Below are 24,457 nucleotides of genomic sequence, written 5' to 3'. Positions count from 1 at the left end.
GCATTAGAGTATTGTAGCATGTTACTGCTTTCCGATATCCTATCCTGATGCATAGCCTATCCTTGTAACTACTGTTGTTACCCTTACCTGCAATCCTACATGCTTAGTATAGGATGCTAGTTTTCCATCAGTGGCCCTACATTCTTGTCCGTCTGCTGTGCTATACTATCGGGCCGTGATCACCTGGGCGGTGATCACGGGTATATAATTATATACTAAATACATGACACAAGTGATGACTAAAGTCGGGTCGGCTCGTAGGAGTACCCGCGAGTGGTTCTTTGTGGCGGAGCGACAGGGCAGGTTGAGACCGCCTAGGTAAGAGGTGGGCCTGGCCCTGGTCGGCGTTCGCGGTTACTTAACACGCTTAACGAGATCTTGGTATTTGATCTGAGTCTGGCCATTTGGTCTATACGCACTAACCATCTACGTGGGAGTAGTTATGGGTATCCCGACGTCGTGGTATCAGCCGAAGCTCTTTTGACGTCAGCAACTGAGTGGCGCGCGCCGCATTGGACCATAAGCTCGCGCTTGTATTAAGGGGGCTAGGTCTGCTTCCGGCCGCGTACGCAACGTGCAGGTGTGCATAGGGCGATGGGCCCAGACCCCTGCGCGCATAGGTTTAGACCGGCGTGCTGACCTCTCTGTTGAGCCTAGGTGGGGCTGCGACGTGTTGATCTTACGAGGCCGGGCATGACCCAGAAAAGTGTGTCCGGCCAAATGGGATCGAGCGTGTTGGGTTATGTGGTGCACCCCTGCAGGGAAGTTTATCTATTCAAATAGCCGTGTCCCTCGGAAAAAGGACGACCCGGAGTTGTACCTTGAGCTTATGACAACTAGAACTGGATACTGAATAAAATACACCCTTCCAAGTGCCAGATACAACCCGGTGATCTCTCTCTAACAGGGCGACGAGGAGGGGATTGCCGGGTAGGATTATGCTATGCGATGCTACTTGGAGGACTTGAATCTACTCCCTTCTACATGCTGCAAGATGGAGATGTCCAGAAGCATAGTCTTCGACAGGACTAGCTATCCCCCTCTTATTCTGGCATTCTGCAGTTCAGTCCACTGATATGCCCCTTTACACATATACTCATGCATATGTAGTGTAGCTCCTTGCTTGCGAGTACTTTGGATGAGTACTCACGGTTGCTTCTCTCCCTCTTTTCCCCCTTTCCTTTCTATCTGGTTGTCGCAACCAGATGTTGGAGCCCAGGAGCCAGACGCCACCGTCGACGATGACACCTACGACACTGGAGGTGCCTACTACTACGTGCAGCCCGCTGACGACGACCAGGAGTAGTTAGGAGGATCCCAGGCAGGAGGCCTCCGCCTCGTTCGATCTGTATCCCAGTTTGTGCTAGCCTTCTTAAGGCAAACTGGTTTAACTTATGTCTGTACTCGGATATTGTTGCTTCCGCTGACTCGTCTATGATCGAGCAATTGTATTCGAGCCCTCGAGGCCCCTGGCTTGTATTATAATGCTTGTATGACTTATTTATGTTTTAGAGTTGTGTTGTGATATCTTCCCGTGAGTCCCTGATCTTGATCGTACACACTTGCGTGCATGATTAGTGTACGGTCAAATCGGGGGCGTCACAACAAGCCTCCTAGTTTCATCTCTATGTTTGTTTTACTGTGCAAGAATTTTATTGTATCTGTGTTTCGTTTCATGTTGTGGATTTGATTAATTATGTAATAATTTGATGTTCTGGACCGATGGAATTGTTGTTTTCTTTGTGTATGTATTTATCTGGGATGATTTTGATTCGGATATGTGTGGCTGTTGGCTGTTGTAGTGCAGTTGTTGGCTGCTGTTCAGCTGCTGTCGCGCGATTGTTGGCCTATTTTTACATCACGTGTTGGAGCGGCCACCACGTGGCTTCTGTATTTTAGTACATCATCTGTTGGAGTCAGACATTTTTTGTTGATGTAAAAACACTTTTTACTGATGTATATTTTACTCACACAACTTTTGTTGATGTAAAATACATAATCTATTGAAGAAGCTATTAGCGCCTCCCGTGTGGCCCATCTAGCCTAACAGCCACCCGAGAAAAAACAGGCAACAACGCACAATCCAACCAGCCCCTCCACGAGACAACTGGCCCAAAACCTTGGTCACGCATGCCAGTACGAACTGAGCACGAATCTTGAATCATTTTGATCGTGTAGCAAGAGACCTAGATGTGACATAGTTATTTCTTATCTAGGTGAGAATTAGCAAATCTCAATAAGTATACATGTTCAAATTTACGTGTTCAAAATCCCGTTGCCTTTCAGAGCTTGGCGAGGAGAAAACTGCTGACAAGGATAATGTGTCCCCATTGAATGCTCTCCTGGCCAGGTGTAAATCGGCCGTTCTACTTCTAGATTAACGACATCGCAATCTATAGCTCCAACCGGCAATAGGGCACCTGCGTGAGGATGCTTGGGGGCAGGGGGCGTGCTTTGACTTCAGCACGGTGGCGATGTGCTTGACCTCGGTCAGCTGGTGGTGCAGCTCGGGCGACACTGTGCTTCACCTCGACTGGATGGTGGTGGAGCTTGAGCGGCTGCGGGTGGGTGGGTTGGGGTCCGGGGCACTTGTTTTTTTAAAAAAAAATACATGCGAACATCACAAATAATTTTTGAATTTGCCATCATGTATAGAAACAAACAAATTCTAAAATTTCCACGTGAAACAACACAATAATTTCTCTTGCCTTCGTGTATGGAAACAGAGAAAAAGTAACCAAAGTTGCCATATGTTAGAATTTTTTTCTTCTAAAGTTGCCATGATGTGTAGAACATTTTTTTTGTTGAAAAATTCGACATGTTTCCATGAATTTTCCAGAATTAATATTAAATAATAATACTTGCCACGATATACAATTAAATTTTCCATGTGTTTATTACATACTATATACCATCTCACCATTAAAATTTCTCTTAATTTTCCATGATTTAGGAAATTTAATTGCCCGTATTTACCATGTGACTTTTTTTGCAAATTTCTCTAACCCCACCTTTCATTTTATGATAATTAAATTTCTAAAAAAATTCATGTGACCACCATAAATTTTCCCAGCATTTGCCATGCTTTTCATAGTACAAAATCCTTACTTTCGTCATTAAACCAACACAAAATTTTCTCCACATCTATCATGATTTAGGACACACAATTTTTCTAAATTTGCCATGTGACTATATTGATTTTTCTATGAGTTAGAGAATAAATGTTTTAGATTTTCCACGAGTGTCATGATTTTTCATGTACATATAGATAATTGCCATTATAATAGTAAAATAATTTTCTGAATTTTCCATGATCTAGAGATCAAATTTCTAAAGGTCTTTCCATGTTATGTCCATTCTTTTTTCTATATTTACCATTTGAACTTTGTTTTTGAATGGCAAATTTAGGTAGAAACTTCATGGCTACCATTTTTTTGGTGTCAGATATGGCAAAATTAACTTGTCGTGCTTGGCACATCTAGATTTCACGGATGACCACTTAGGTTCAAAAATCATTGTTAATATTTTCTCTATCTTAAGTTATGGCAAACTTAGTTTTTCATGCATGGCATTTTTTTTACACAATTTCCATGGCAATTATTGCACACAGTTGCCATTAGACTAGTCACAATGGAGAGTAACTCACACTAGTAACATACACACTACCCTAGGCTGTGTTACTACCTCCATATATAGTGGGTAGTAACATATGTGTAGTGTCATGCAAAGCTTCATTTATTAGGTTATAGACTCATTTTGTCTTGGTATGTGTGATGTTACTCATAGAATGAGTAACTAGCTAAGTTACTCAATTTATCTCTCTTCTCATTAACTCATTGCCACATAGGCAAATTTGCTTAGTTGGACCCAATGTTACTCTTGAAGTTACTCACACTGTGGCCAATCTGTGTATTTTCTAGAGCTTGATATGAGCACCTTTTCACACACACTATTTTACATGGAAACTTTGTACATAATACCATTTGTTCACATGGCAAATTCTCTTTGACTTTTATGAAGATGCGGTATTTATGATAATTCATTATCTATATAAACCTTCTACTGTGTGGCAATTTGTTTGTTCTTATAATTATATTTTTGATATATATAGTGATTATAGACATGTTGTAGTTTCACTGTTGTAGAATTATGACATTTTGTGTGTGGTAGGTATAGTACACTTGAATAGTAAAAAGTATGTTGTAGTTTTTATCCGACAAGAGCATGTCAACCTTTTTTGCGTGTAGTTATACATATAAATTTTATATTCAACCTTTTGTGTTTCTGTCACATTTTTCCGTGTCACCATAGATCATGTTTTCTCATACAATATCATGGAAATTTTTCCTGCGCAATTTTTTCTGTATTGTTCCATGGCAAAAAAAAATTTATATACCATGGCACATTCATTGGGCATACCATGGCAAACTTGTTTAATACAACTGCAACATAGAAATTTTACTTCTACATATAGGTGGAATTTCTCATCGTGTCATGTCAAATTCTCTCTGTTTTTTATATTGATCATCCTTTTATATGGAACCTTCAACACGAGCACGTATTTTTTACATTTTCATATAGGTGGATTTTATATTTTGCCATGATCATGGTTGAAACCGTGAACGCAAGCATTTTTTGTTATATACAGGTGGATTCTTAATCATGATCGTGGCAAACTTACTTTTCTGTCATTTTTTTGTTCTAATACCCATGTTATGTATTTTACCCTTTTTCCTTTTAGGTTTTGTTTCTTTAGAGGGCAGTTTTATGCGCATGCAAAATTTCAAAATTTTATGTTATTTGATTTAAAAAGAACAGCTAATTGTATGCCTTTCCCTCCACATGATCCCTATATTCTAGGCCAGCTTGCAGCGCGCTAAAAACTTGCTGTAGCGAGCGTCTGAAAGAACGATACTGGTCGCTCCATCGACCCTCCCATCATGAACGAATTGTTCGTTGGACGTTCCCTCATGAGTTGACGTTCGACCGTTATTTGCGTCCTAGTACCCTTAACTCTAGTGACGTTCATTCCTCAGCTGAGTCATTGTCAACCCTTGTTTGTTGCAAGCAACTCCACCTCGTTACCCTAACCAATCTGACGTGGTATCTACCGTGTGCTCCAGCTACATCAATGGTGTCAGAAATTTATTCAAATGCAATGAAAGACTTCGCCCACTACGTCTTACTTGACCGATTGTTTTCTCGTGTACAACCCTCGCCGCCACACCCTGTACTACGTCGGTATCCGCGTGGGCGGCAGGGACGTGGCCGTGACGGCATCGGCACTCGTGTCGTTCGACCCTGCCACTGGCAGGGGCAACACCATCGTGGACGCGGGCGCGCACCATGTTCACGCGGCTCTTGTCCCGTGTACGCCGCCGTGCGCGACGCGTTCCAGCGCAATGTGCCGGCGCCACTGGGCGGGTTCCACACATGTCACCAGCTTGCGGGTCCCAAGCACGATGTTTGCGCTCGCCGATGGGGCGCGGATGGCCATGACGCTACCGCTGGAGAACGTGATGATTTTTTTTCTGCCATGGCAGTAAGAAATGTTTTGTTTCTGGTTTTGAAGTTTGCTCATTCTTTTTTTAGAGTTCATGTATGATCTTGGAGCTTTGCAACGCGACCATGACGTGTTTAATTTCTCGTGGAACTTTTCGGTGTTCGTCTGCTCAAGAAACTTCCGATGGTAAACTTCTGCATACAGTACTTTATGCTTGCACCGTTGATATTGTTAAAAAAAAAATGATTGCCCGTCTAGCTCAGTCGGTAGAGCGCAAGGCTCTTAACCTTGCAAAGAAAACTGTGCATGTTATAAATAACTGTGATTTGGAAATGGGGCAACCATTGCCCGTCTAGCTCAGTCGGTAGAGCGCAAGGCTCTTAACCTTGTGGTCTTGGGTTCGAGCCCCAAGGTGGGCGTTCATTTTTTTTGTATTTTACCTTATTGATATTGTACAATATAATTAGTTGGACTTGTTTTCAAAAACAGTCTACAATTTTTTCCTTTCATAATTCACAAGTGCAATGTTTCATGTAATTTTAGCTAATGATCCGACTTGCCGTTGACTAGGTGGAATAAGTTGAAAAGGATGCAAGTGATATGTGTCATAAAAATGAATGTTACCACAAAGTTAGTTTTTTTAGGTAGGTACGGGATTATAAATTCCTAGGAATTTGATTACAATCTTTCATAAGCAGAGATTTAAAATGATTTTTTGAGGTAGGATCGGGATTATAAATTCCTAGGAATTTGATTACAATCTTTCATAAGCAGAGATTTAAAATGAACATGGATGTCCGAAATCAGGGAAAAGTCACCATACCTTCTCGTCACAAAGCAAGCTCATGGGCCGTATTGTTTCAACGAGTCCTTGAGATCATTGACGATTGGGTGCAGGCTAGACATGTTCGGAGTGTCGAGATCAATCAGTCTGATCACAGATGCACAGTCAGACGCCAAACATAAAAGGTCCCCTAGAGTTTCTTCTAGATCAAACAGGCTCTCTCTAATGGCCACAACCTCAGGTTTATCGGCAGAAGTCCAATAGAAGATATCTCCCCGCCGACAAGGCGACGATTGTTGTGTTGGGGTTACAACAAAAGATATTCAAAATTGTAATCGATCTCTATAATCACCTTTTGCATCTTGATATTCCACCCACAACTCACTGATTGTTGTGTTGTGTCTGAGGTGTGTGGTAATGGTTATTACCTGTATGAATCTTTTTATGGTTTTCTTAATGAAAATCGGTGGTAAACCCCTTTTTTCCTAAATAATTTTTGTTTGAGCTGGACTAATCCCAGAGATTTGAAAAGCCGCATAAGTCTATTGTGAGAACCTTAGACGTTGCATGTTTGGACACACTTTGATCTAAAACAAGAGGATTGTGAAGTGAGCTACCACTGCTTCCTTGTTACACGATGAAGATCTTGTTGTACCATCGGCAACTGAGTGCAGTACCACACCCTTGCTCGGGTAGCCCTATCAACGTGCATGTGCTGGACATTTATGTTTCATTGATAACACTACCCGAGCCGTCAAATATAGAGACAAGACTGGTGAACAATTTTGCCTCCCTCTATGCTCAACGTAGGGGCAGTTGGTTGTGTGTTCATCGCCAGTGGTGCTTCGGCGGCGCCAATTTTGGTAGACATAGGTAGACGTGTAGGAATGAGCAACTCGGCATCGTCTTTCGGGTCCTGGATTCTTAGGGATCGACGTCGCCAACACTTATCTGCAGAGAACGGTAATTTCTCGACAACCTGCATTGGTAGAACTTTATTGTTCTAGCGACGGTGTGGAACTCCAGCGGAGGCAACTCCGGCCGTCTTGGGCATGTACGGGATGGAGAGGACAATTCTCTAAGGAGTGGATTCTATATTCTTTTTTGTTTTGGCGATTTCCTGTAATACTGGTGTTACTGTTGATTAATATAGTGTTACTGTTGATTAATATAGAACAGCTACTGATTTGAAAAAAGAATAACATTATACTTTCTACAGCTTCTCTCTCTCTCTCTCTCTATATCAAAAAAAGTTAAGCAAACGTAGGCACATGAATGGGTTGATGCCGCATTAGAGAGGTGTACTTAAAAGCCTAACCCTAGCCTGCAATGTGACGACTCAGCCATGTGTGCTGCTTTACGTAGTGCGATGTCCTCGTCGTTATTCTTGGGATCCTCCTCCTGAAGCTCCTCCTTGATGCCGATGTCGGCGTTCCCGTCCACCGCCTGCAGCTCCGGCCTGACGTCCAACACATCGACGAATGACGCCACCTTCATCTCGTACTCCTTCTGTCCGATCTGGTAGTGCTCTTCGAGGCTGGACGAGATCATCGGCTCCAGTTGATCCACCTTGTGATGATCATCAACCTCGCAGCTGGAGTCGTAATCGAAATGCTGCATGACGTCGACGTTAATGTCGACGCCGCTGCCGCTGGGCTTTCTCCCGGCCTCATCGCTGCCGGCACCGGTTGCCTCGTAGTAGAAATAGTCGTACAGCTGCTGTTGTTGTTGCTGCTGCTGTCCACCGTGATATTGCGGTTGCCGGCTGTCGTCGTGATCGGCGCCATTTTGTATCACGGGGTCGGCGCCTTCTTGGGCGACGTAGATCGCGTCGACGACCTGATGATCTTGGTCGGCGTGGAGGAGCAGCTGCTCCTGCTGGTGGTTCGAGGAGGTGACCTCCAGGTCAGCGCACGGGCCGTCCATGACGTCCCCGCCGGCCACGCCGGATGCGGCCTGGCGGCACATGTCGAGGTGCTGTTGCAGGGCGGCGAGCTCGGCCGACAGGAGCTCGCTGGTGTGCTCGAGGTCGATGATCATGCGGCAGCAGCCTCCGACGGGGTCCATGGCGCGCATCTCCGCCTGGTAGATGAGCGTCTGCATGGCCGCGTCGCAGAGCTCCGGCTTGAGGCGGCGCAGCGTCTTGAGGATGTTGCTGACGCCGAAGAGGCGGTGCGCGTTGAGGAACCGGCGCTGCTGGTCGGCGGGGAAGTAGGGCGCCAGGGGGCAGTCGGGGTTGCACTTGCGCCGCTGGTACTTGCACGCCGCGCAGGCCTGGTTGGTCGTGCCACCCCCACCCCCACCGCCGGAGCCGCCGCTGCGGGGGGAGACGCTGCTCGAGTGGTGGTGCTGCGACTGCGACTGCGATTTGGTGGCGTTGGTGTTGGTGGTGATGGTGGAGGAGGCGTTGGTGATGGTAATATGGAGGTGGGAGGAGGAGGCGGCGGAGGAGGAGGTCATTGCTGCGCCTGCGCGCGCGCCCGCCGGCAATGGCGACGGAGCTGCCTAGCGAGGACGGAGGCGTCGGTGGAGGGTTGGGCCTGGCGCTGTCGTAGGAATAGGGGAGGCCGCAGGAGCTGGCAATGCCATTATTAGTTAGGAGTTAGCTGGGTGATGCCTATTAAAAGGGATCGTATGTAGTAGACGTTGTGGCACAAGATCGATAGCGGAAAGGGTCGCGGCTTGGGCTCCGATCGTTGCGGGGTGCTAAGAGTCTGTTAAGTATTAGAGGATTCCAGCAGCCCGCCACTACTTTTCAGTCAACATCGAGCAGGGGGGTCGATCGATCTGGTAGCAATTTGTGGTCTGAAATTCGCAGCTAGCTAGCTGCATGGAGCTTGACATCCTAGATTTGGATTTGGAAGTGAGCCAGTGCCCAGTAGGTGGACGTGCACGGCACCAACGGGATGCATGCATGCCATCGACGTGCCGTTGCTGCTGATAGCACGTACGCACGCATGGCATGGTCACTCACGCGAAAAGGAGTGATCGACCGTGACCGGTCGAACAGCACCCCTCGGTCTGGTCAGCCATCGATCGAGCAGCTGACCATCGGTTGGTATCTTCAATTTTGATTTTTTGAAAACCTTAACTAGTTATGTGGCAAATTATGATAGAAAATCCTACTCCTTTAAAGAAACAATAATAAATAGTAGTAGTACAGAGGATGAATAGTATCGTGTGTTCAAAGCCCCGATTATTTTTTGCACAATCCTCATTTCAATGTATTTAGAATTTACACACATTTACATTATGCCTCCATGTATATCTGTAATTTTTTCAGAATTTTTTGAAAATTAAAAATTTGAGTTTTGATGAATTTTGAATTTTACGAAAGGAGACCTCCATGGAGCTCCAAAAATAATTTTCGAAAAGATAACAACTATACAACAATAGCAGAAGGCTGAAAGGAGCTATACATATTATCTAAAGCTTCTTGCTCAATCCTCAAAACCATTGTATTCCTTCCTCTATACCCGATAGATAGTCCATTTGAGGTCTTCTTGGAACTTTCTTGTGCAAGTATATAGGCTTGGAGGTATATGCTGGAATATCTAGTCCTTCCTTGTAGTCTAGATAGCCCAAGAAACTAAGATGATGATTTCCAGTGAGAAAGGCAAATTCAACATGTTCTTTAGGTGTGTGACTTCATCATGTATGCCTAGCATACTTGGTGCCCAAATTGTACAACTGTAGGACCAGGACAAGTGTGCAAAGGGGCAATGAAAGAATAGAACCTGCATATTGCACGACACACAAGTGTAATCCTGAATAAAAACCTGCTTCCTTGTAGGAGATCTAGTATAACATGTCATTTGTGAGGAGCCACTAGAAGATCTTGTGTTTGAGTTGGCAGCAAGTTTTCCATATCCATTTGATTATTGGCATAACCTCAGGTGCAATGGCAAGCAACCTATACACCTTAGAAACTTTGTATTGATTTAAGCCCTTAGGCAATTGCCACCGGTCTGCTTTTGAGGTGAGGGCTAGATCTTGAATTAGAAGTTCAAGTTCCTAGAATTGCACATAGGCCTCTTCATACAGTGCCAAATGGAAAACAGTTGCTAAATTCTCTGCTTGATATAAATCAAAGAGGGTGATATGCAGGCTTATAGCAAAGGAATTTAGGTGTCGCCAAACTCCAATCAAAGGAATCCCATTCCAGTTGTCAGACCAGAATTGTAAAGTCTCGCCATTGTGAAGATTAATAGTTGCAAGTTCTTTACAATTTGGGAAAACCTTCACGCAATCTCCCCGCCAGACAGATGTAGTGGATGTTGTAGTTGGGTGGAAACCCTGCCCATAGTACACTACCCAAACCAGGTTGACCCAGGGGATATCCATGTGATTGATAAACTTGTGCACCATTTCAAGAGAAGGCATGTATTTTGTAGGGACAAATTTAAAATGCCGAATCCACCTCTGTCTTTTGGCCTGCAAACTACTCCCTCCGTCCCATAATATAAGAGTGTTTTTACACTACACTAGTGTCCAAAATGCTCTTATATTATAGGACGGAGGGAGTAGATCCCAGGCTACCAGAGGAGGGATTTTCTTTTCGAGATCCTTGCCTCTCCAAAAGAGATGTATCCTATATTTATCAATCTATTCTATGATGCCTTTATATAGACGTAGACAACGAATAAGAAAAGTAGGCAGAGAAGATAAAACTGCATTAACCATGAGCAATCTCCAGTCATAGCTCAAGAACTGAGAACAAACATTTAGCATTTTATGCATTCTGTCAATGATAAACATGAAAAACTCCATTCTTGCCATGGTAAAACTCAACAGAGAACCTAAATAAGTAAGTAGAAAAGTGACATTGGTGCATCGCAGAATGTTGGATAGCTGTTGCATGATGTCATCTGACGGATAATATGCTTGATTTCTGGTAATTAACCTTTAACCCAGATGCTTTGGAGTAGATATTGACCAGATGCTACAAATTCTCCAATTGATCTAGACATGCTGGCATGAGGATTAAGGTTTCATCAGCATACTAAAGTATGGGGAAATCAGGGCATGAGTTAAACTTAATAAGAGGTTGAAATATTATCTATGCACATAACACCATTTAAAATTGTTTGTAAAAAATCAGCTGCTAGAACAAAAAGGAGGGCGAGAAAGGGGATCTCCTTCTCTCACCCCTCTCCCGAACTTGAAAGAGTTGCCAGGCACCCCATTTAATAATACAACAGAGGTGGCAGTGTTAAGAATCTGCTCAATCCAGGAGAAGCATTTGGTCGCAAATCCTTTTTGCTTCAAGATAGCTAAAATCATGTCATGCTCCATTTTGTCAAATGCTTTCTAAAATCTAGCTTTAACAACACTCTGGGACTTTTGCTTTTGTGGCATTGGAATAAATATTCATATGCCCAGGCAATACAATCATGTATAGATTTGGATTCACTACAAAAAAATACACTTCCGTGATGATACGTGTTTGTCACAGTAGGTCGCGTTTTCTGTCATGCATGTACATCCATGACAAATTTATGACAGAATCAAGATAGTCATACCTGTGCTGTCGTAGAAGTGTTCCATGACATTGCCAAAATTATCATCACGGAAGTGTCCACTTCCATGATGATAAATCGCGCGTCACAGAAGTGCTTTCGTCAAGGGTGACCGACACGTGGCATCCACCATAACGGAACGCCGTTAAGCTATCGGGTCGGATTTTGGATCCGATAACCCGTTAACAGCCACGACCAATGCCGATTTTCCACGTGTAAAATTCTCATTGGCTGACGGATCCACGCGTCAGCTCCGCGTTGGCACAGGTGTCACTCATCCAACGGTCGAGATGGGCCTATGATATGTTGACACGTGGACCGGCCCAAAAGTGGCCCACAAAGTTTAAATGGGCCGGCCCAACTGAAGGCCCATAAGATTTAGCGGACCATAATGGGCCGGCCCAGCTAAAGGCCCACACGATTTTGCAGACCATAATGGGCCGGCCCAGCTAAAGGCCCACAAGATTTTGCGGACCACAATGGGTCGGCCCAGCTAAAGGCCCACAAGATTCTGCAGACCATAATGGCCCGACCCAGCTAAAGGCCCAACATTCTCTATCAAATCGGCCCGTCAACGGCCTGTCCTAAACTTGTCATCAACGCGGCCCATGGTCACTTCTGGCCTGTTAACAGTCTGCTAAGTAATTGGGCCGAATTACGGCCCAGTGTATTTCCGGCCTGTTAAAGGTCCGGCTTCATTTGGGCCCATTTACAGGCCATCAAAACTTTCGGCCCATAAACGACCGTGAAGGATTTGGGTCATATTCGGCCATGTCTGACATTCGGCCTGTTAGAGGCCCACTATAGCTTTGGGCCACTTTCGGCCTATTGTCATTTTCGTCCTGTTAACGCCGGACGTAAACCATGGGCCATATGTGGCCCAACGTCATATCGGGCCCATTAACGGCCCATATAAAAATGATGATAATCTAGCCCGGCCGAAGTTCCGGCCTGTTAAAGGCCCGTGTATTAGGTCGGCGCATTTACGGCCCGTCCGAATTTCGGCCTGTCAAAGACCCGCATCGTAAATGGGCCACCATTTCGGCCTGCTAAGTCCAGTGGGTTATTTGGCACAATCAGGGCCCAATCTCACTTTCGGTCTATTAAAGGCCCATGTTTTTTATGGGCTCGAGATATTTACACCTGTAAACGGCCTATTTTTACTGAGGGCCCAAATTATGTTTAGGCCTGTTAAAGGCCCACTATGGGCACAGGCCTACCAGAAAAATATGAAAGCTTATGCTGATTTAGGACCAGATATTTTTAGTGGGCTACATGCCAATTTCGGTCCGTAATCGTTTTTAGCCCAATTGGAATGGGCCCGACGAATGTTGGCATGTTGGGCTCCTACGAAGCTTTCGGCCGAATACATTACTAAGATAAACCTACACTATACAAAAATAGCGTCGTAATTACTGCAGCCTGAGGCAGCATCATAAATGTTGTATCACAACAAAATAAATTCCAACCATACAACAAAAGGCCTGTTGGCATAAAGTTTACAGTCCTTCCAGATAAAAGCACCATCAGATGTATAGAAGCATAGATCATTTGACCTGAGTGCTAATGTTTCAGGCTGTAGAATCTGATGGAGCAGCATGATCTCCACCTTTTTTCCGCCATTGCTCTTGAACAACGAAGCGAATGTCTGATAGTCTGGTTTCAAAACCATTCATATCTTGACGACATTTCTCAACCACTATTCTTGTTTCCGAAACAACGTCCATTAGGGATTGGACTTGTGTCTGGAGCACAGATATATCACTCTGTCTAGCAGGAAGATTTTGTTCAGTAGGTGATTTGGATGAGGTTACCTTGACAACCAACCCAGAATTACGCAGGAAGGTTCTTTTTGCACTGTTAGTGGAGAGATACTAACGCACTACAGCAAGAGGTGACATTGTGCCTGTAGTAGCCTCGTCACCTTCAGGTGGTTGTGGCTGTTCAATCATTTGTTCCATAGCTTCCTGAAAGTTTGAACTTATAGATTAGTGTACCAGATAAGATACTAATGAGACAAAAACAAACAAAGTAGGTTAAACATTTATACATAACTTATTTTGGTGAACTACTGTAATACATTAGCATGTATTGTAGTGCCAACTACATAATAAAATCACTTTCGGAACATATGTCCATGTAGCATGCCTACTGTATTGTCTATTTCCTCACATTTGTTGACATCTAAGGATAAAGAGACATGGTTTAAAGTAGGATGAACATAGTATGACATCATTCATATCATGGGCAAACAGATATAAAACAAACAGGCTATTTTATCATTGTGTGCGCACGTGAACATAACAACTAGATTACAGATCAAGACCAAAAGAATATCCTTCATCTCTTTTAAACCATGTAAGGTGAAATGATACGTTAAGACAACTGTGAATAAAAGTGAACAGAGTAATTGACATTGGCTGCAAACCAAGTAGTTAAATGAACACATCACAGTACCAATCAGTTCAAGGCAGGAGGAGTAAGGACTTACAACAGCGGCTTGAACTGGTGTGCTCATGCCCTTCATCTTGCTGGTGTGGCAATCCTTGAAGATTTGCAGTGCATTCGGTTCAGGTTCTTTTTGGTCCGCACGAGCTTTCCTCTGTATTTGGAACAAGTCAATATAGATACGATAATATGGCACAAAAAGAAGAAGAAAGTAGCAGCTATTTACAAGAGCCTCGCAGTGTGCAATATAGCTACGAGATCCTGTTGTCTGTTGGAATTTCACTTTAGAATGGTTGGTTTTGTTCTTCAAACAGTTAGCCTAGAAGAAGATATACTTGTAAGGCACATACATAAATAAAAGTTCAATATGTGGTCTAATCAAACACATATAGCCTACCTGATACTTTGGATCAGACTAGTGTTTAACGAGGGCTGTCCAGTCTTCATCTGTAATATATTCCACTGGAGATGTTTGGGCGATTTCATTGTTAGCCTTGCCTTCAAAGTGAGATTTTCTAAGGTGGTACCGATACTGTCACAGAGCAGACTGAAAAACATCAGTGCATGCTTGTTTAGTTGCATCATCTTTCGGATCCAACTTGAACCTCATCTGTTGAAAAAAGAATGTGAGTCTTATTAGGAGGAAGCTAGAAAGTATGGGACAGAGCAAGACAATATTACTAATTGCGATGAATAACATTACTTACGGATAAATGGTCAAGGAAGGTGTTAAACTGGGTATTGTCTTTCTCATTCCTATACTAGATCCACGTTGGGAGGATACGTGCAGGACACCTAACGGCAATGACTGCCTCTGATACTAACTTGGCTGACTCTGTAGCATCACGTGGCCTTTTTAAACCTGCCTCAAAATGGATCTCCATTCTCCCTCCTTTAGATTTTGTTAATCTGTCAAGCATTATCCCTGATGTCTGTTTCCGCTTGCACCGTGGTGCTAGTTCAACAACGAATATGGAAAGTGTTAGTGTACATCAAACTGTGAGAGTACATATAAAGGAGCATGCAAATGCAACTTGACTCGGTCAGGTACCGTCTTGGTGTTGATGCTCATGAGGTTCATCTGATCTTGCCAAGTCCTGTTGTGTCAGCAGTGCTTCGGAAGTAGTGTTAGGTGTGAAGGCAGCTTGGGAACTGGCTAGTTTCGGAGCAAACGAACGAGTAACTGGTTGAGATGCTGGTACAGTTGAAGCGGATGCTGCAGCTGGTGGAGCAGGTGATACTGTGTTTGTAGATTTAGCCGGTGTACTTGGACCTTCTACTGCACTATAAGTACCAGCAGAATCTCGACGGCAGAAACTTTTCCGTTTCACCCGACGAGTAACAACACTCCCTACTATATTATTTTCCTTGCTCTTTTTTGACTTTGCAATGTCAAGCTGTACCCACAACACAAAAGAATAAAATCACTCTTCAGAACTCATTGATGCATGATACAGACAAGCAATACTTTGATGTAAGACAACCGTATGAGGATGGAATATGTAAGAAAAACAAGATGGCATGACATATTCACAACTACGATGTGCAAACTAAGCAGAAGGATTTTCAAGAAAATAGAAGTAATGCAAGCTAGACACCATATGAAAGATGCAACCAATATTACTCCGCCAAGTTAAAAGTGTCTTGTCATAAGTGGCAATTCGAAAAATTAGAAGCAGTACAACGTAGAAATCAATGCAAGATGCAACCACTATCAAACTGCCATGTTAAAAGCGTCCAATCATGAGTGACTGATGTGGGATACACAACAGCAGTACTTTGATGTAAGAACATGGTATGATAGATAGATGCAGTGTATTCTAGACATAGAAAGCCATGTCATATGCACATGTATAACGTATGAACTCAGCACGTGCAACTTAATCAAAATAGAAGAAATACAGGCTAGACAACATATGCAACATGAAACCAATTATCACACTGTCAACTTAGAGCAAGCACCTGCGATGGTGGAGTATGGGAGATGAACTCATCATGTAGACTTGGGACTTCAACTTCATTAGCAGTAGCAGTGGCAAATCTAGAGAGTCTCTGTTTGCGTCGGTCCGAAGGACCACCAACATCCCCTAACTTACTCTTTTCCTTCCTATTTTCTGATATTGCCTTATGAAGTCAAAACCACAAGAAGATGAATAAAATTAGCTCTGCATAACTGGTTGATGCATGATACAGACGAACACTACTTTGATGTAAGGCAAGCGCAGGATAGGAGGATGGAATATATACAAAAAAAGACAGCGTTTCATATTCACACATACGATAGGAGGATGGAATATGTATGAAAAAATAGTAAGCGGAAGGCATTTCAACGAAATTAGAAGAAATGAAAGCTAGGCACCATATGAACATGCAACCAATATCACTCTATCAGGTAAAAAGTGTCTCGTCGTAAGTGCCATTTCAAGAAATTAGAAGCAGTACAAGCTAGAAGACAATGCAAGATGCAACCTACATCACAGTCCCAAGTTAAATGTGTCTTATGGGTAAGTGATCGTTGCAGGTATAAGTTGTAAGCTACGCAGATGCAATTCAACATAATCAGAAGCAATACAAACTAGACATCATACGGAAAACGCAACCACGTATAACAGTTCCAAGCAAGAGCAAGCACCTGTGATGGTGGAGTAGGGGAGATGTGCTCATCATGTACACGTATGTTCTAGAAACAGGAACACGTGTCATATTCACAGGCATTATGTGTAAAGTAAGCAGATGCAATTCAAGTTAGAAGCAATACAAGCTAGACATCATACGCAACATGCAACCACATATAATAGTGTCAAGTTAGAGCAAGCACCTGTGATGGTGGAGTAGGGGAGATGTTCTCATCATCTACATAGCTAAGTTGACTGTCCAGCCTTGTGTTGTCTTGCGAATCTTGTTGGGAGGATGGCGGAGTAGAATCTGTAGAGACCCCCTGTTTGAGTTGCTCCGAAGGACCACCATCATCCACTGCCGGACTAATTTCCTTCAGCTGTAATGATTTTGCATTGTGAAGTCAAACCGATAAGAAAAAGGAATAAAATTCACTCTTCAGAACTCATTCATGCATGATACTGACGAACACTACTCGGATGAAAGGCAAACACATGATGCGAGGATGGAATATGTATGAAAAACAGGATGTGTGACATATTCACACCTATGATGTGGTAACTAAGCAGAAGGCATTTCAACAAATTAGAAGCACTGCAAGCTAGACACCATATGAAAGATGCAACCAATATCACTCTGCCAAGTTCAAACTGTATGGCGTTTCAACAAATTAGAAGCAGTACATGCTAGAAATCATATGCAAGACACAAACAATATCACAGTGGCGACTTAAAGGTGCCTTATCATAAGTTACTGATGCGGGATATGCAAGAATAGTAGTCTGATGTAGAAACAGGAACACATGTCATATTCACAGGCATTATGTGTAAAGTAAGCAGATGCAATTCAACAAAGTTAGAAGCAATACAAGCTAGATATCATACGCAACATGCAACCACATATAATAGTGCCAAGTTAGAGCAAGCACCTGTAATGGTGGAGTAGGGGAGATGTGCTCATCATCTACACAACTACGTTGACTGTCTAGCCTTGCGTTGTCTTGCGAATCTTGTTGGGAGGATGGCGGAGTAGAATCTGTAGAGAACCTCCATTTCAGTTGCTCGGAAGGACCACCATCATCCAATGCCTTGCCATTTTCCTTCAGCTTTACTGATTTTGCATTGTGAGGTCATACCGACAAGAAAAAGGAATATCATTCGGTCTTCAGAACTCATTCATGCATGATACTGATGAACACTACTCTGATGAAAGGCAAAGTCATGATATGAGGATGGAATATGTACGAAAAAATGGACGGCTTGACATATTCACACCTATGATGTGGTAACTAAGCAGAAGGCACTTCAATAAATTAGAAACACTACAAGACACCATATGGAAGGTGCAATCAATATCACTCTGCCAAGTTAAAACTGTCTCGTCATAGGTGGCGTTCATCAAACTAGAAGCAATACATGCTAGAAATCATATTCAAGACGCAAACCAATATCACACTGCCAACTTAAAGGTGTCCCATCATAAGTGACTGATGCAGGATACACAAGAAGAGTAGTTTCATGTAATAACATGGTGTGATAGACAGATATAGTATGTACCAAAAACAGGAAAGCGTGTCATATTCACATGTATCATGTATAAGCTAAGCAGATGCAGTTTACACTAATTAGGAGCAATACGAGCTAGACACCATATGCAACATGCAACCAGATATCACACTGCCAAGTTAGAGCAAGCACCTTGGATGGTGGAGTAGGGGAGCGGAGACTTGGACCTTGTAATGCACTATCAGTACAAGGAGAATCGGTACAGATGCTCCGTTTACGTTGCTGCAGAGGACCACCATCATCGCCTTCCTTACTCTTTTCCTTCCTCTTTCTTGATTTTGCGTTGTCAAGTCAAACCCCCAAGAAAAAGGAATAAAATTTGCTCTTCAACTCATTGATGCATGATACTGACGAACACTACTTTCATGTAAGGCAGCCGCATGATAGGAGGATGGAATATGTATGAAAAACAGGACGGCGTGACATATTGACATGTATGATGTATAAAGTGTAAACTAAGCACAAGGTGCTTGAACTTGTTAGAATCGATGCAAGCTAGAAACCATATGAAAGATGAAACCATATCACTCTGCCAAATTAAAAGGGTGCCCTAACAAATGTATTTGACCAAATTAGAAACAATACATGGCAACATGCTAGAAATAATATGCAATATGCAACGAATAAAGGTGACTCATCGTAAGTGATTGATGCAGGATACAGAAGAGAGGTAGTTTCATGTAAGAACAAGGTTAACACATAGATGTAGTGTCTACCAAAAATAGGAAGGCATGTCATATTCACAGGTATAGTGTGTAAACTAATCAGATGCAATTTACCCTAATTAGAAGCATTACAAGCTAGACACTGTATGCAACATGCAACCACATATCACACTGCGAAGTTAGAGCAAGCACCTGTGATGGTGGTGTAGGGGAAGTGCGGTCTTCAGGTACAGAGCTACGTTCAATATCTTCATTTAGGCTTGCTGTTTCTTGAGAATCATGTGGAGAGGATGAAATTGCATTCTTTGTAAGAGTATTGCGTCTCATATTAACCCACGCGCGTGACTGTCTCATCATAAGCGATAGACGCAGGATACACAAGAACAGTAGTTTGATGTAAGAACATGGTGTGATAGGCAGATGTAGTATGTACCAAAAACAGGAAGGCGTGTCATATTCACATGTATAATGTGTAAGCTAAGGAGATGCAATTTAACAAATTAGGAGCATTGATGAGGGATACACAAGAAAAGTAGTTTGATGTAAGAACATGGTTAATAGAAAGACGTAGTATGTACCAAAAACAGGAAGGCATGTCATATTCACAGGTATAATATGTTAACTAAGTAGATGCAATTTACCCTAATTAGAAGCATTACAAGGTAGACACCATATGCAACATGCAACCACATATCACACTGCCAAGTAAGAGCAAGCACCTGCGATGGTGGTGTGGGGGAATTGCTGTTTCTTGAGAATCATGTGGGGAGGATGACACTGCACTCTTTAAAGTAGGGCGTCTCACAGTAACCCACTCGGGTGATTGTCTCATCATAAGTGATTGACGAGGGATACAAAAGAGCATTAGTTTGATGTACGAACATGGATAATAGACATATGTAGTATGTATCAAAAACAGGAAGGCATTATCAAAGGTATAATGTGTAAAGTAAGCAGATGCAATTTAACCAAATTGGAAGCAATACAAGCTAGACACCATATGCAACATGCAACCACATTTGACAGCGCGAAGTTAAAGCAAGCACCTGGGATGGTTGTGTGGCAATTGAGATCATCAACTGCAGAGCTACGTTTACTGTCTCCAACTGCTGACACTGCACCCATTAGAGCGCTGAAACGCTTAGTGCTTACCTTCGAATTACACTGGAGCGACTTCTGTCTTTTCTTTTCTGCATTCATCAACACTGCGTCAGAGTCTGAAATACCCATGCATAAAAAACAATAGTGTGAGTATGGGTGAAGTGTGTGCACAATTAGTACAGTGTAAAGGTAGCAGATAGCAGGTCGGTGGGAAATAAATGATGGGAGACATATGATAGCTCTACAACATGCATGGCACACTAAATTACTACAGGATTCTATGAAAATAACAGTCGACTGAAAGCAAATAGGTCAGTCCATTTTTTCTGCACCGTTCGATGTACAAAGAACGGGCAGATCGCCTTCATCTATCTCCAGCCAGTCAGTGTTGACGATCTTCCTCGAAACGCCAGCGACCACCGGCCCAATATTCCTCCCCTGCCTGCGCCCTCCCCTCGACCTCACCGCACCGCCGTGCTTGGCACCGCCCCCCCGGCCATCCATTCAAGCCCCGTCGACCTCCAGATCGGGCGCAAGCAGCTCCTGCGCCCCACACCCCTATGATAGACACCGATGCGCCGCTTCCCTGGGAAACATGCGGACTAGGTGCTCCGCGCGCCTAAGCGGGTGCTGCTTCTTTTAATTGTGGTTTGACTGACCCTGAATTGAAATCCAGGCAGGCTACTGACCTCTAGCAAAGGTGAAATAGTAAAAGGGAGGAAACCTTGTGCATTTAGTATCACGAAGAAGATGCAGTAAGAAGCGCTCAACTAGTTTCTTTCGTGGGATGAATACGGTGTGAGCGGAGACGTAAGATTTGCACGAATAGGGGAAGAGGAGTACCTCTTTCTGCTGGCAGTGCTGTGTCCTCCTTCTGTTTTTCCGACGATCTTCTTGTTGTTCGCCGGAAACCAGAAGTTGTGGAGGACGGTGCAGCCTTGGACGAACCCATGGCCAAGTTGTTGAGTGTGGTGCGGTGGCCGTCTGTCGGCGGCGGGGAAGCAGATCCGAGGCGGCGAACGATGGCGTAGCGGGAACAGCTCCGGTGCGGTGGACGGTTGCGACAGTGGAGCCGCAGTAGTGAGGCACAGGACGGCGTGGTCGGAGTGGTTCTGGTACGGCGCACGTCGGCGTCGGCGTCGTGGAGGCAGCTCTGCCTCGGCTTCAGTTGCTAAGTCCTTGAGGGCGTTGCGGTTGCGGTTGCGTTGGACGACGACGTCGGGGTACCGGCTCCGGCGTGATGGAGGAGGGCGGCGGTGGATTGGCCGCTATGGGGTGGAGGACGGAGGAGGCTGGGGTTTCGCGGCTGGTGGAGAGGGCGTTTTCACGCCCACGGAGTATGAATGGGGAAACGGAGGGAGGCGGGGAACTAAGGGGGAACAATGTTTCGGTTTGAGACGCGCTTGTTTGAAATTTGGGGAAAGTTACAAACTTTGCCCCCATCTAAAATTTCGGACATATTGCGGGTTGGGGGTAGGACAGTCATGTCAGGTGTTCCAAATGTGGGCGGGATAGATTTCGGCCGAGCGCATGGGTAGGCGCCCACGGCATATGAATGGTTCTCGGAGGCGGTTGAGACTGGCGTCTTGGTGAAGTTACAAACCTACCCCGGTTTAGACCTTTGGACATCGAGCCGATAGGCTACACGGGCCAGAGTCAGGACCGTAATTTCCTACCACCAAAACATTAGTCTCGCGCAGTTTCGGGTGACCAGAGGTCTATTTGGCGCTTCGTTCAATATTTGGGAGCAGAAACATTAACGTTTTCGGTTCTCTTGAATTGAACTTTCAGGATTTGTCAAACTTCACAAATCTTTACTCTTGAAAATCCTAAAGCTACGATTATTTTGGAATGGAGGGGGTACATTTGAATATACATTGTACACGAGTATATATTAAAAAATATGCAACTTACCTCAGTTCATGCATGGTTCCAGATATAATCTCCTTGGTTGCAAAAAAAAGTTAGATATGCGTATGAATATATATAGCATGTTCAAACTCACAACAAATATTTATGCCCCCTTTTACATCTGATTTACAAATGCCATTATCTCGGGTTCAAATAGATGAATGCACTTCCTATGAATTCGAATCTTCGAAACCCCCTTTATGTTGAATTCGACATGTATTCTATTTCGTAGCTAGCAATTTGGAATGTATCCATGCAAGTGACAAATGTATAAAGTGCTTCACACTAACAACACGGAGTGCACTAATTAATGTTTATATATGAATTGCAAAAGCATCCATTGCCTGTATTTCAAACCGCTCTCACTCTATGGATCGATAATATGAAATAAACACATGCACATGCTAGAATTCAATAGAGTATGGGTGTCTGATAGACCGATTTTGTCCATACGCAATTTGCAAAATTCATGATCTCATCCAAAAATAATAATGCCATTTATATTTTAATTTAATGCGTAGAACCGCCTTTTACACGTAGATGCACTATGCCTCGCCCCGTTCTCACAAACGCGTTATATATCTCTCTATCTAACGCATAAGTGCACACACTTTATATGCATCGGCATTTCTCTTTCACACATGCTCACAATCTCTCTCAGGGTGTCGGGGTGTCTCACGCACATGCTCTCTCTGTTTCTCTCTCTCTCTTTCTGACTACTATGTACCACTCTTTTCACTAATCTCAGTTGGAAAACACTATTTCTCTCACATGCATATATACACATGCACGGTCTCTACTAGCCCTCTATACGCACATATATGTGCCTACGTGTCTCCCGCACGCACATTATCTTTAGGCCTCTCTCGCACACATTGCCCCCCCCGACACACCTCTCTCTTAGTAGTTGGCAGATATGATTTCATCATATCATTCGGTAGGATACCCCTGGCTGTTAGGCTGGATGGTAATACGAGGCAAAGTTTTACCCTAGTTCGGATCGGACCCTTGCAGTTGAAGAAAGAGCCTACTCCTGGTACTGTATATTAGTGATAGGGGTGTGTACAAAGTACACGTGAATACCAGGCATTGTGCGTGTGTGTATACTATCGACGAACTAGCCCCCAAGCTTGTATAACATACTAAGGGCCTAGGGTTACAAATCATATATAGTCGGCTTATCACCAGTGGGGATAGAGTCCTCCGCGACTCTGGTAGCTTCGTGTTGTACGCCGAGTCCTCCACATGGGTCTTCGTATAACACGTCTTGGTCCAACCTATATGTGGCACAGGATGGAACCGACCCATGAGTCTTCATGTTGACCCACCACAACTAGAAATGATGTGCCCACCACACCACACACGCAATCGGCCACTAAGAAAATAAGCATATACAATAGTACAACGGTATCTAGCTCACTATACGTCTCCATATTTTGTTGATGACACTGACGGACTTTGCATTTGATGCGTGCTCCGTATTTTGTTGACGACACTTATGGTCATTGTATTTGAAGCGAAAGCACGATATGGTCAATGGACTTCAGAATAAGCTCATCACGGTCACCACATACATTTTGTCGTGCTAACCAACATGTGGTTGGATGGTTAGAGGACAGTGGTTTCTCGAGCCCACCAAGGTTAAAGTCCCGGTGCTCGCATTTATCTTGTGTTAATTTCAGTATTTTCCGGCGATGTACGTTCAGTGGGAGGAGACGTTCCACTCGACTACGAGGCACCTATGGTGAATTCGTAAAATCTCAAGATCATATATGCTGGCCCACTCTCTCGAAGGTGCTCATAGGGGTAGGGTTCGCGTGTGTGCGCTTATAGCGGTGAGTGCTTGCGCGTATATATGAGCCCTTGCATCTGTACCGTGTTAAACAAATACATATCATGATTATACGGTCACTGGCTCACCCGTACAACTCCGTATTTCGTTGATGACACAATCAATTGACCAGTCAAACGTTCCATGCGGCGCAACTAGTGTTGCACCATCGGGGCGTGTAACCATGGGGCCCACCTGTCAGCCCGTATATGAAAGAAAGAAATGGTAGTTTGAGTCTGTACTGTGTTAATAAAATAGGAGTACATTTTAGGGTGATCATACGGTCACTGGCTCACCATACAGCTCCGTAATTTGTTGATAACACGATCAATTGACCAGTCAAACGGTCCACATTCAGCAGTGCACATTACCATAGGGCCCACCTGTCAGCGGATATATGAAGGACAGAAATGGTAATAAATTAGTGGTCGGTGGGTATTCGAAGTCGTGAGACCACTGGTTGGCAGCCACCGGCGGTTGGGGGGGCGTTCATTGGGCGGTGGGGTGGGGATCC

At 43.9% G+C, this 24,457-nt stretch overlaps 1 protein-coding gene, 1 non-coding gene and 1 pseudogene across 2 annotated transcripts; 2 read left to right on the top strand and 1 right to left on the bottom strand.

The window, feature by feature from the left end:
* Positions 1–2,474: 2,474 nt before the first annotated feature.
* LOC123076603 (aspartyl protease 25-like) lies at positions 2,475–5,546 on the top strand (annotated as a pseudogene).
* Positions 5,547–5,849: 303 nt separating this feature from the next.
* On the top strand, positions 5,850–5,922 carry TRNAK-CUU (transfer RNA lysine (anticodon CUU)). The gene has a single exon. It is a non-coding gene; the product is annotated as a tRNA-Lys (tRNA).
* Positions 5,923–7,470: 1,548 nt separating this feature from the next.
* LOC123075723 (uncharacterized) lies at positions 7,471–8,902 on the bottom strand. The gene has a single exon (XM_044498263.1). It carries the CDS (start codon positions 8,745–8,747, stop codon positions 7,593–7,595), a length of 1,155 nt encoding a protein of 384 aa, XP_044354198.1. The 5' UTR covers positions 8,748–8,902; the 3' UTR covers positions 7,471–7,592.
* Positions 8,903–24,457: the final 15,555 nt, after the last annotated feature.

This window comes from Triticum aestivum, chromosome 3D (genome assembly GCF_018294505.1).
Source record: "Triticum aestivum cultivar Chinese Spring chromosome 3D, IWGSC CS RefSeq v2.1, whole genome shotgun sequence".
In the NCBI taxonomy this organism is placed as follows: domain Eukaryota; kingdom Viridiplantae; phylum Streptophyta; class Magnoliopsida; order Poales; family Poaceae; genus Triticum; species Triticum aestivum.
This window is presented reverse-complemented; position numbering and strand designations above follow the sequence as displayed.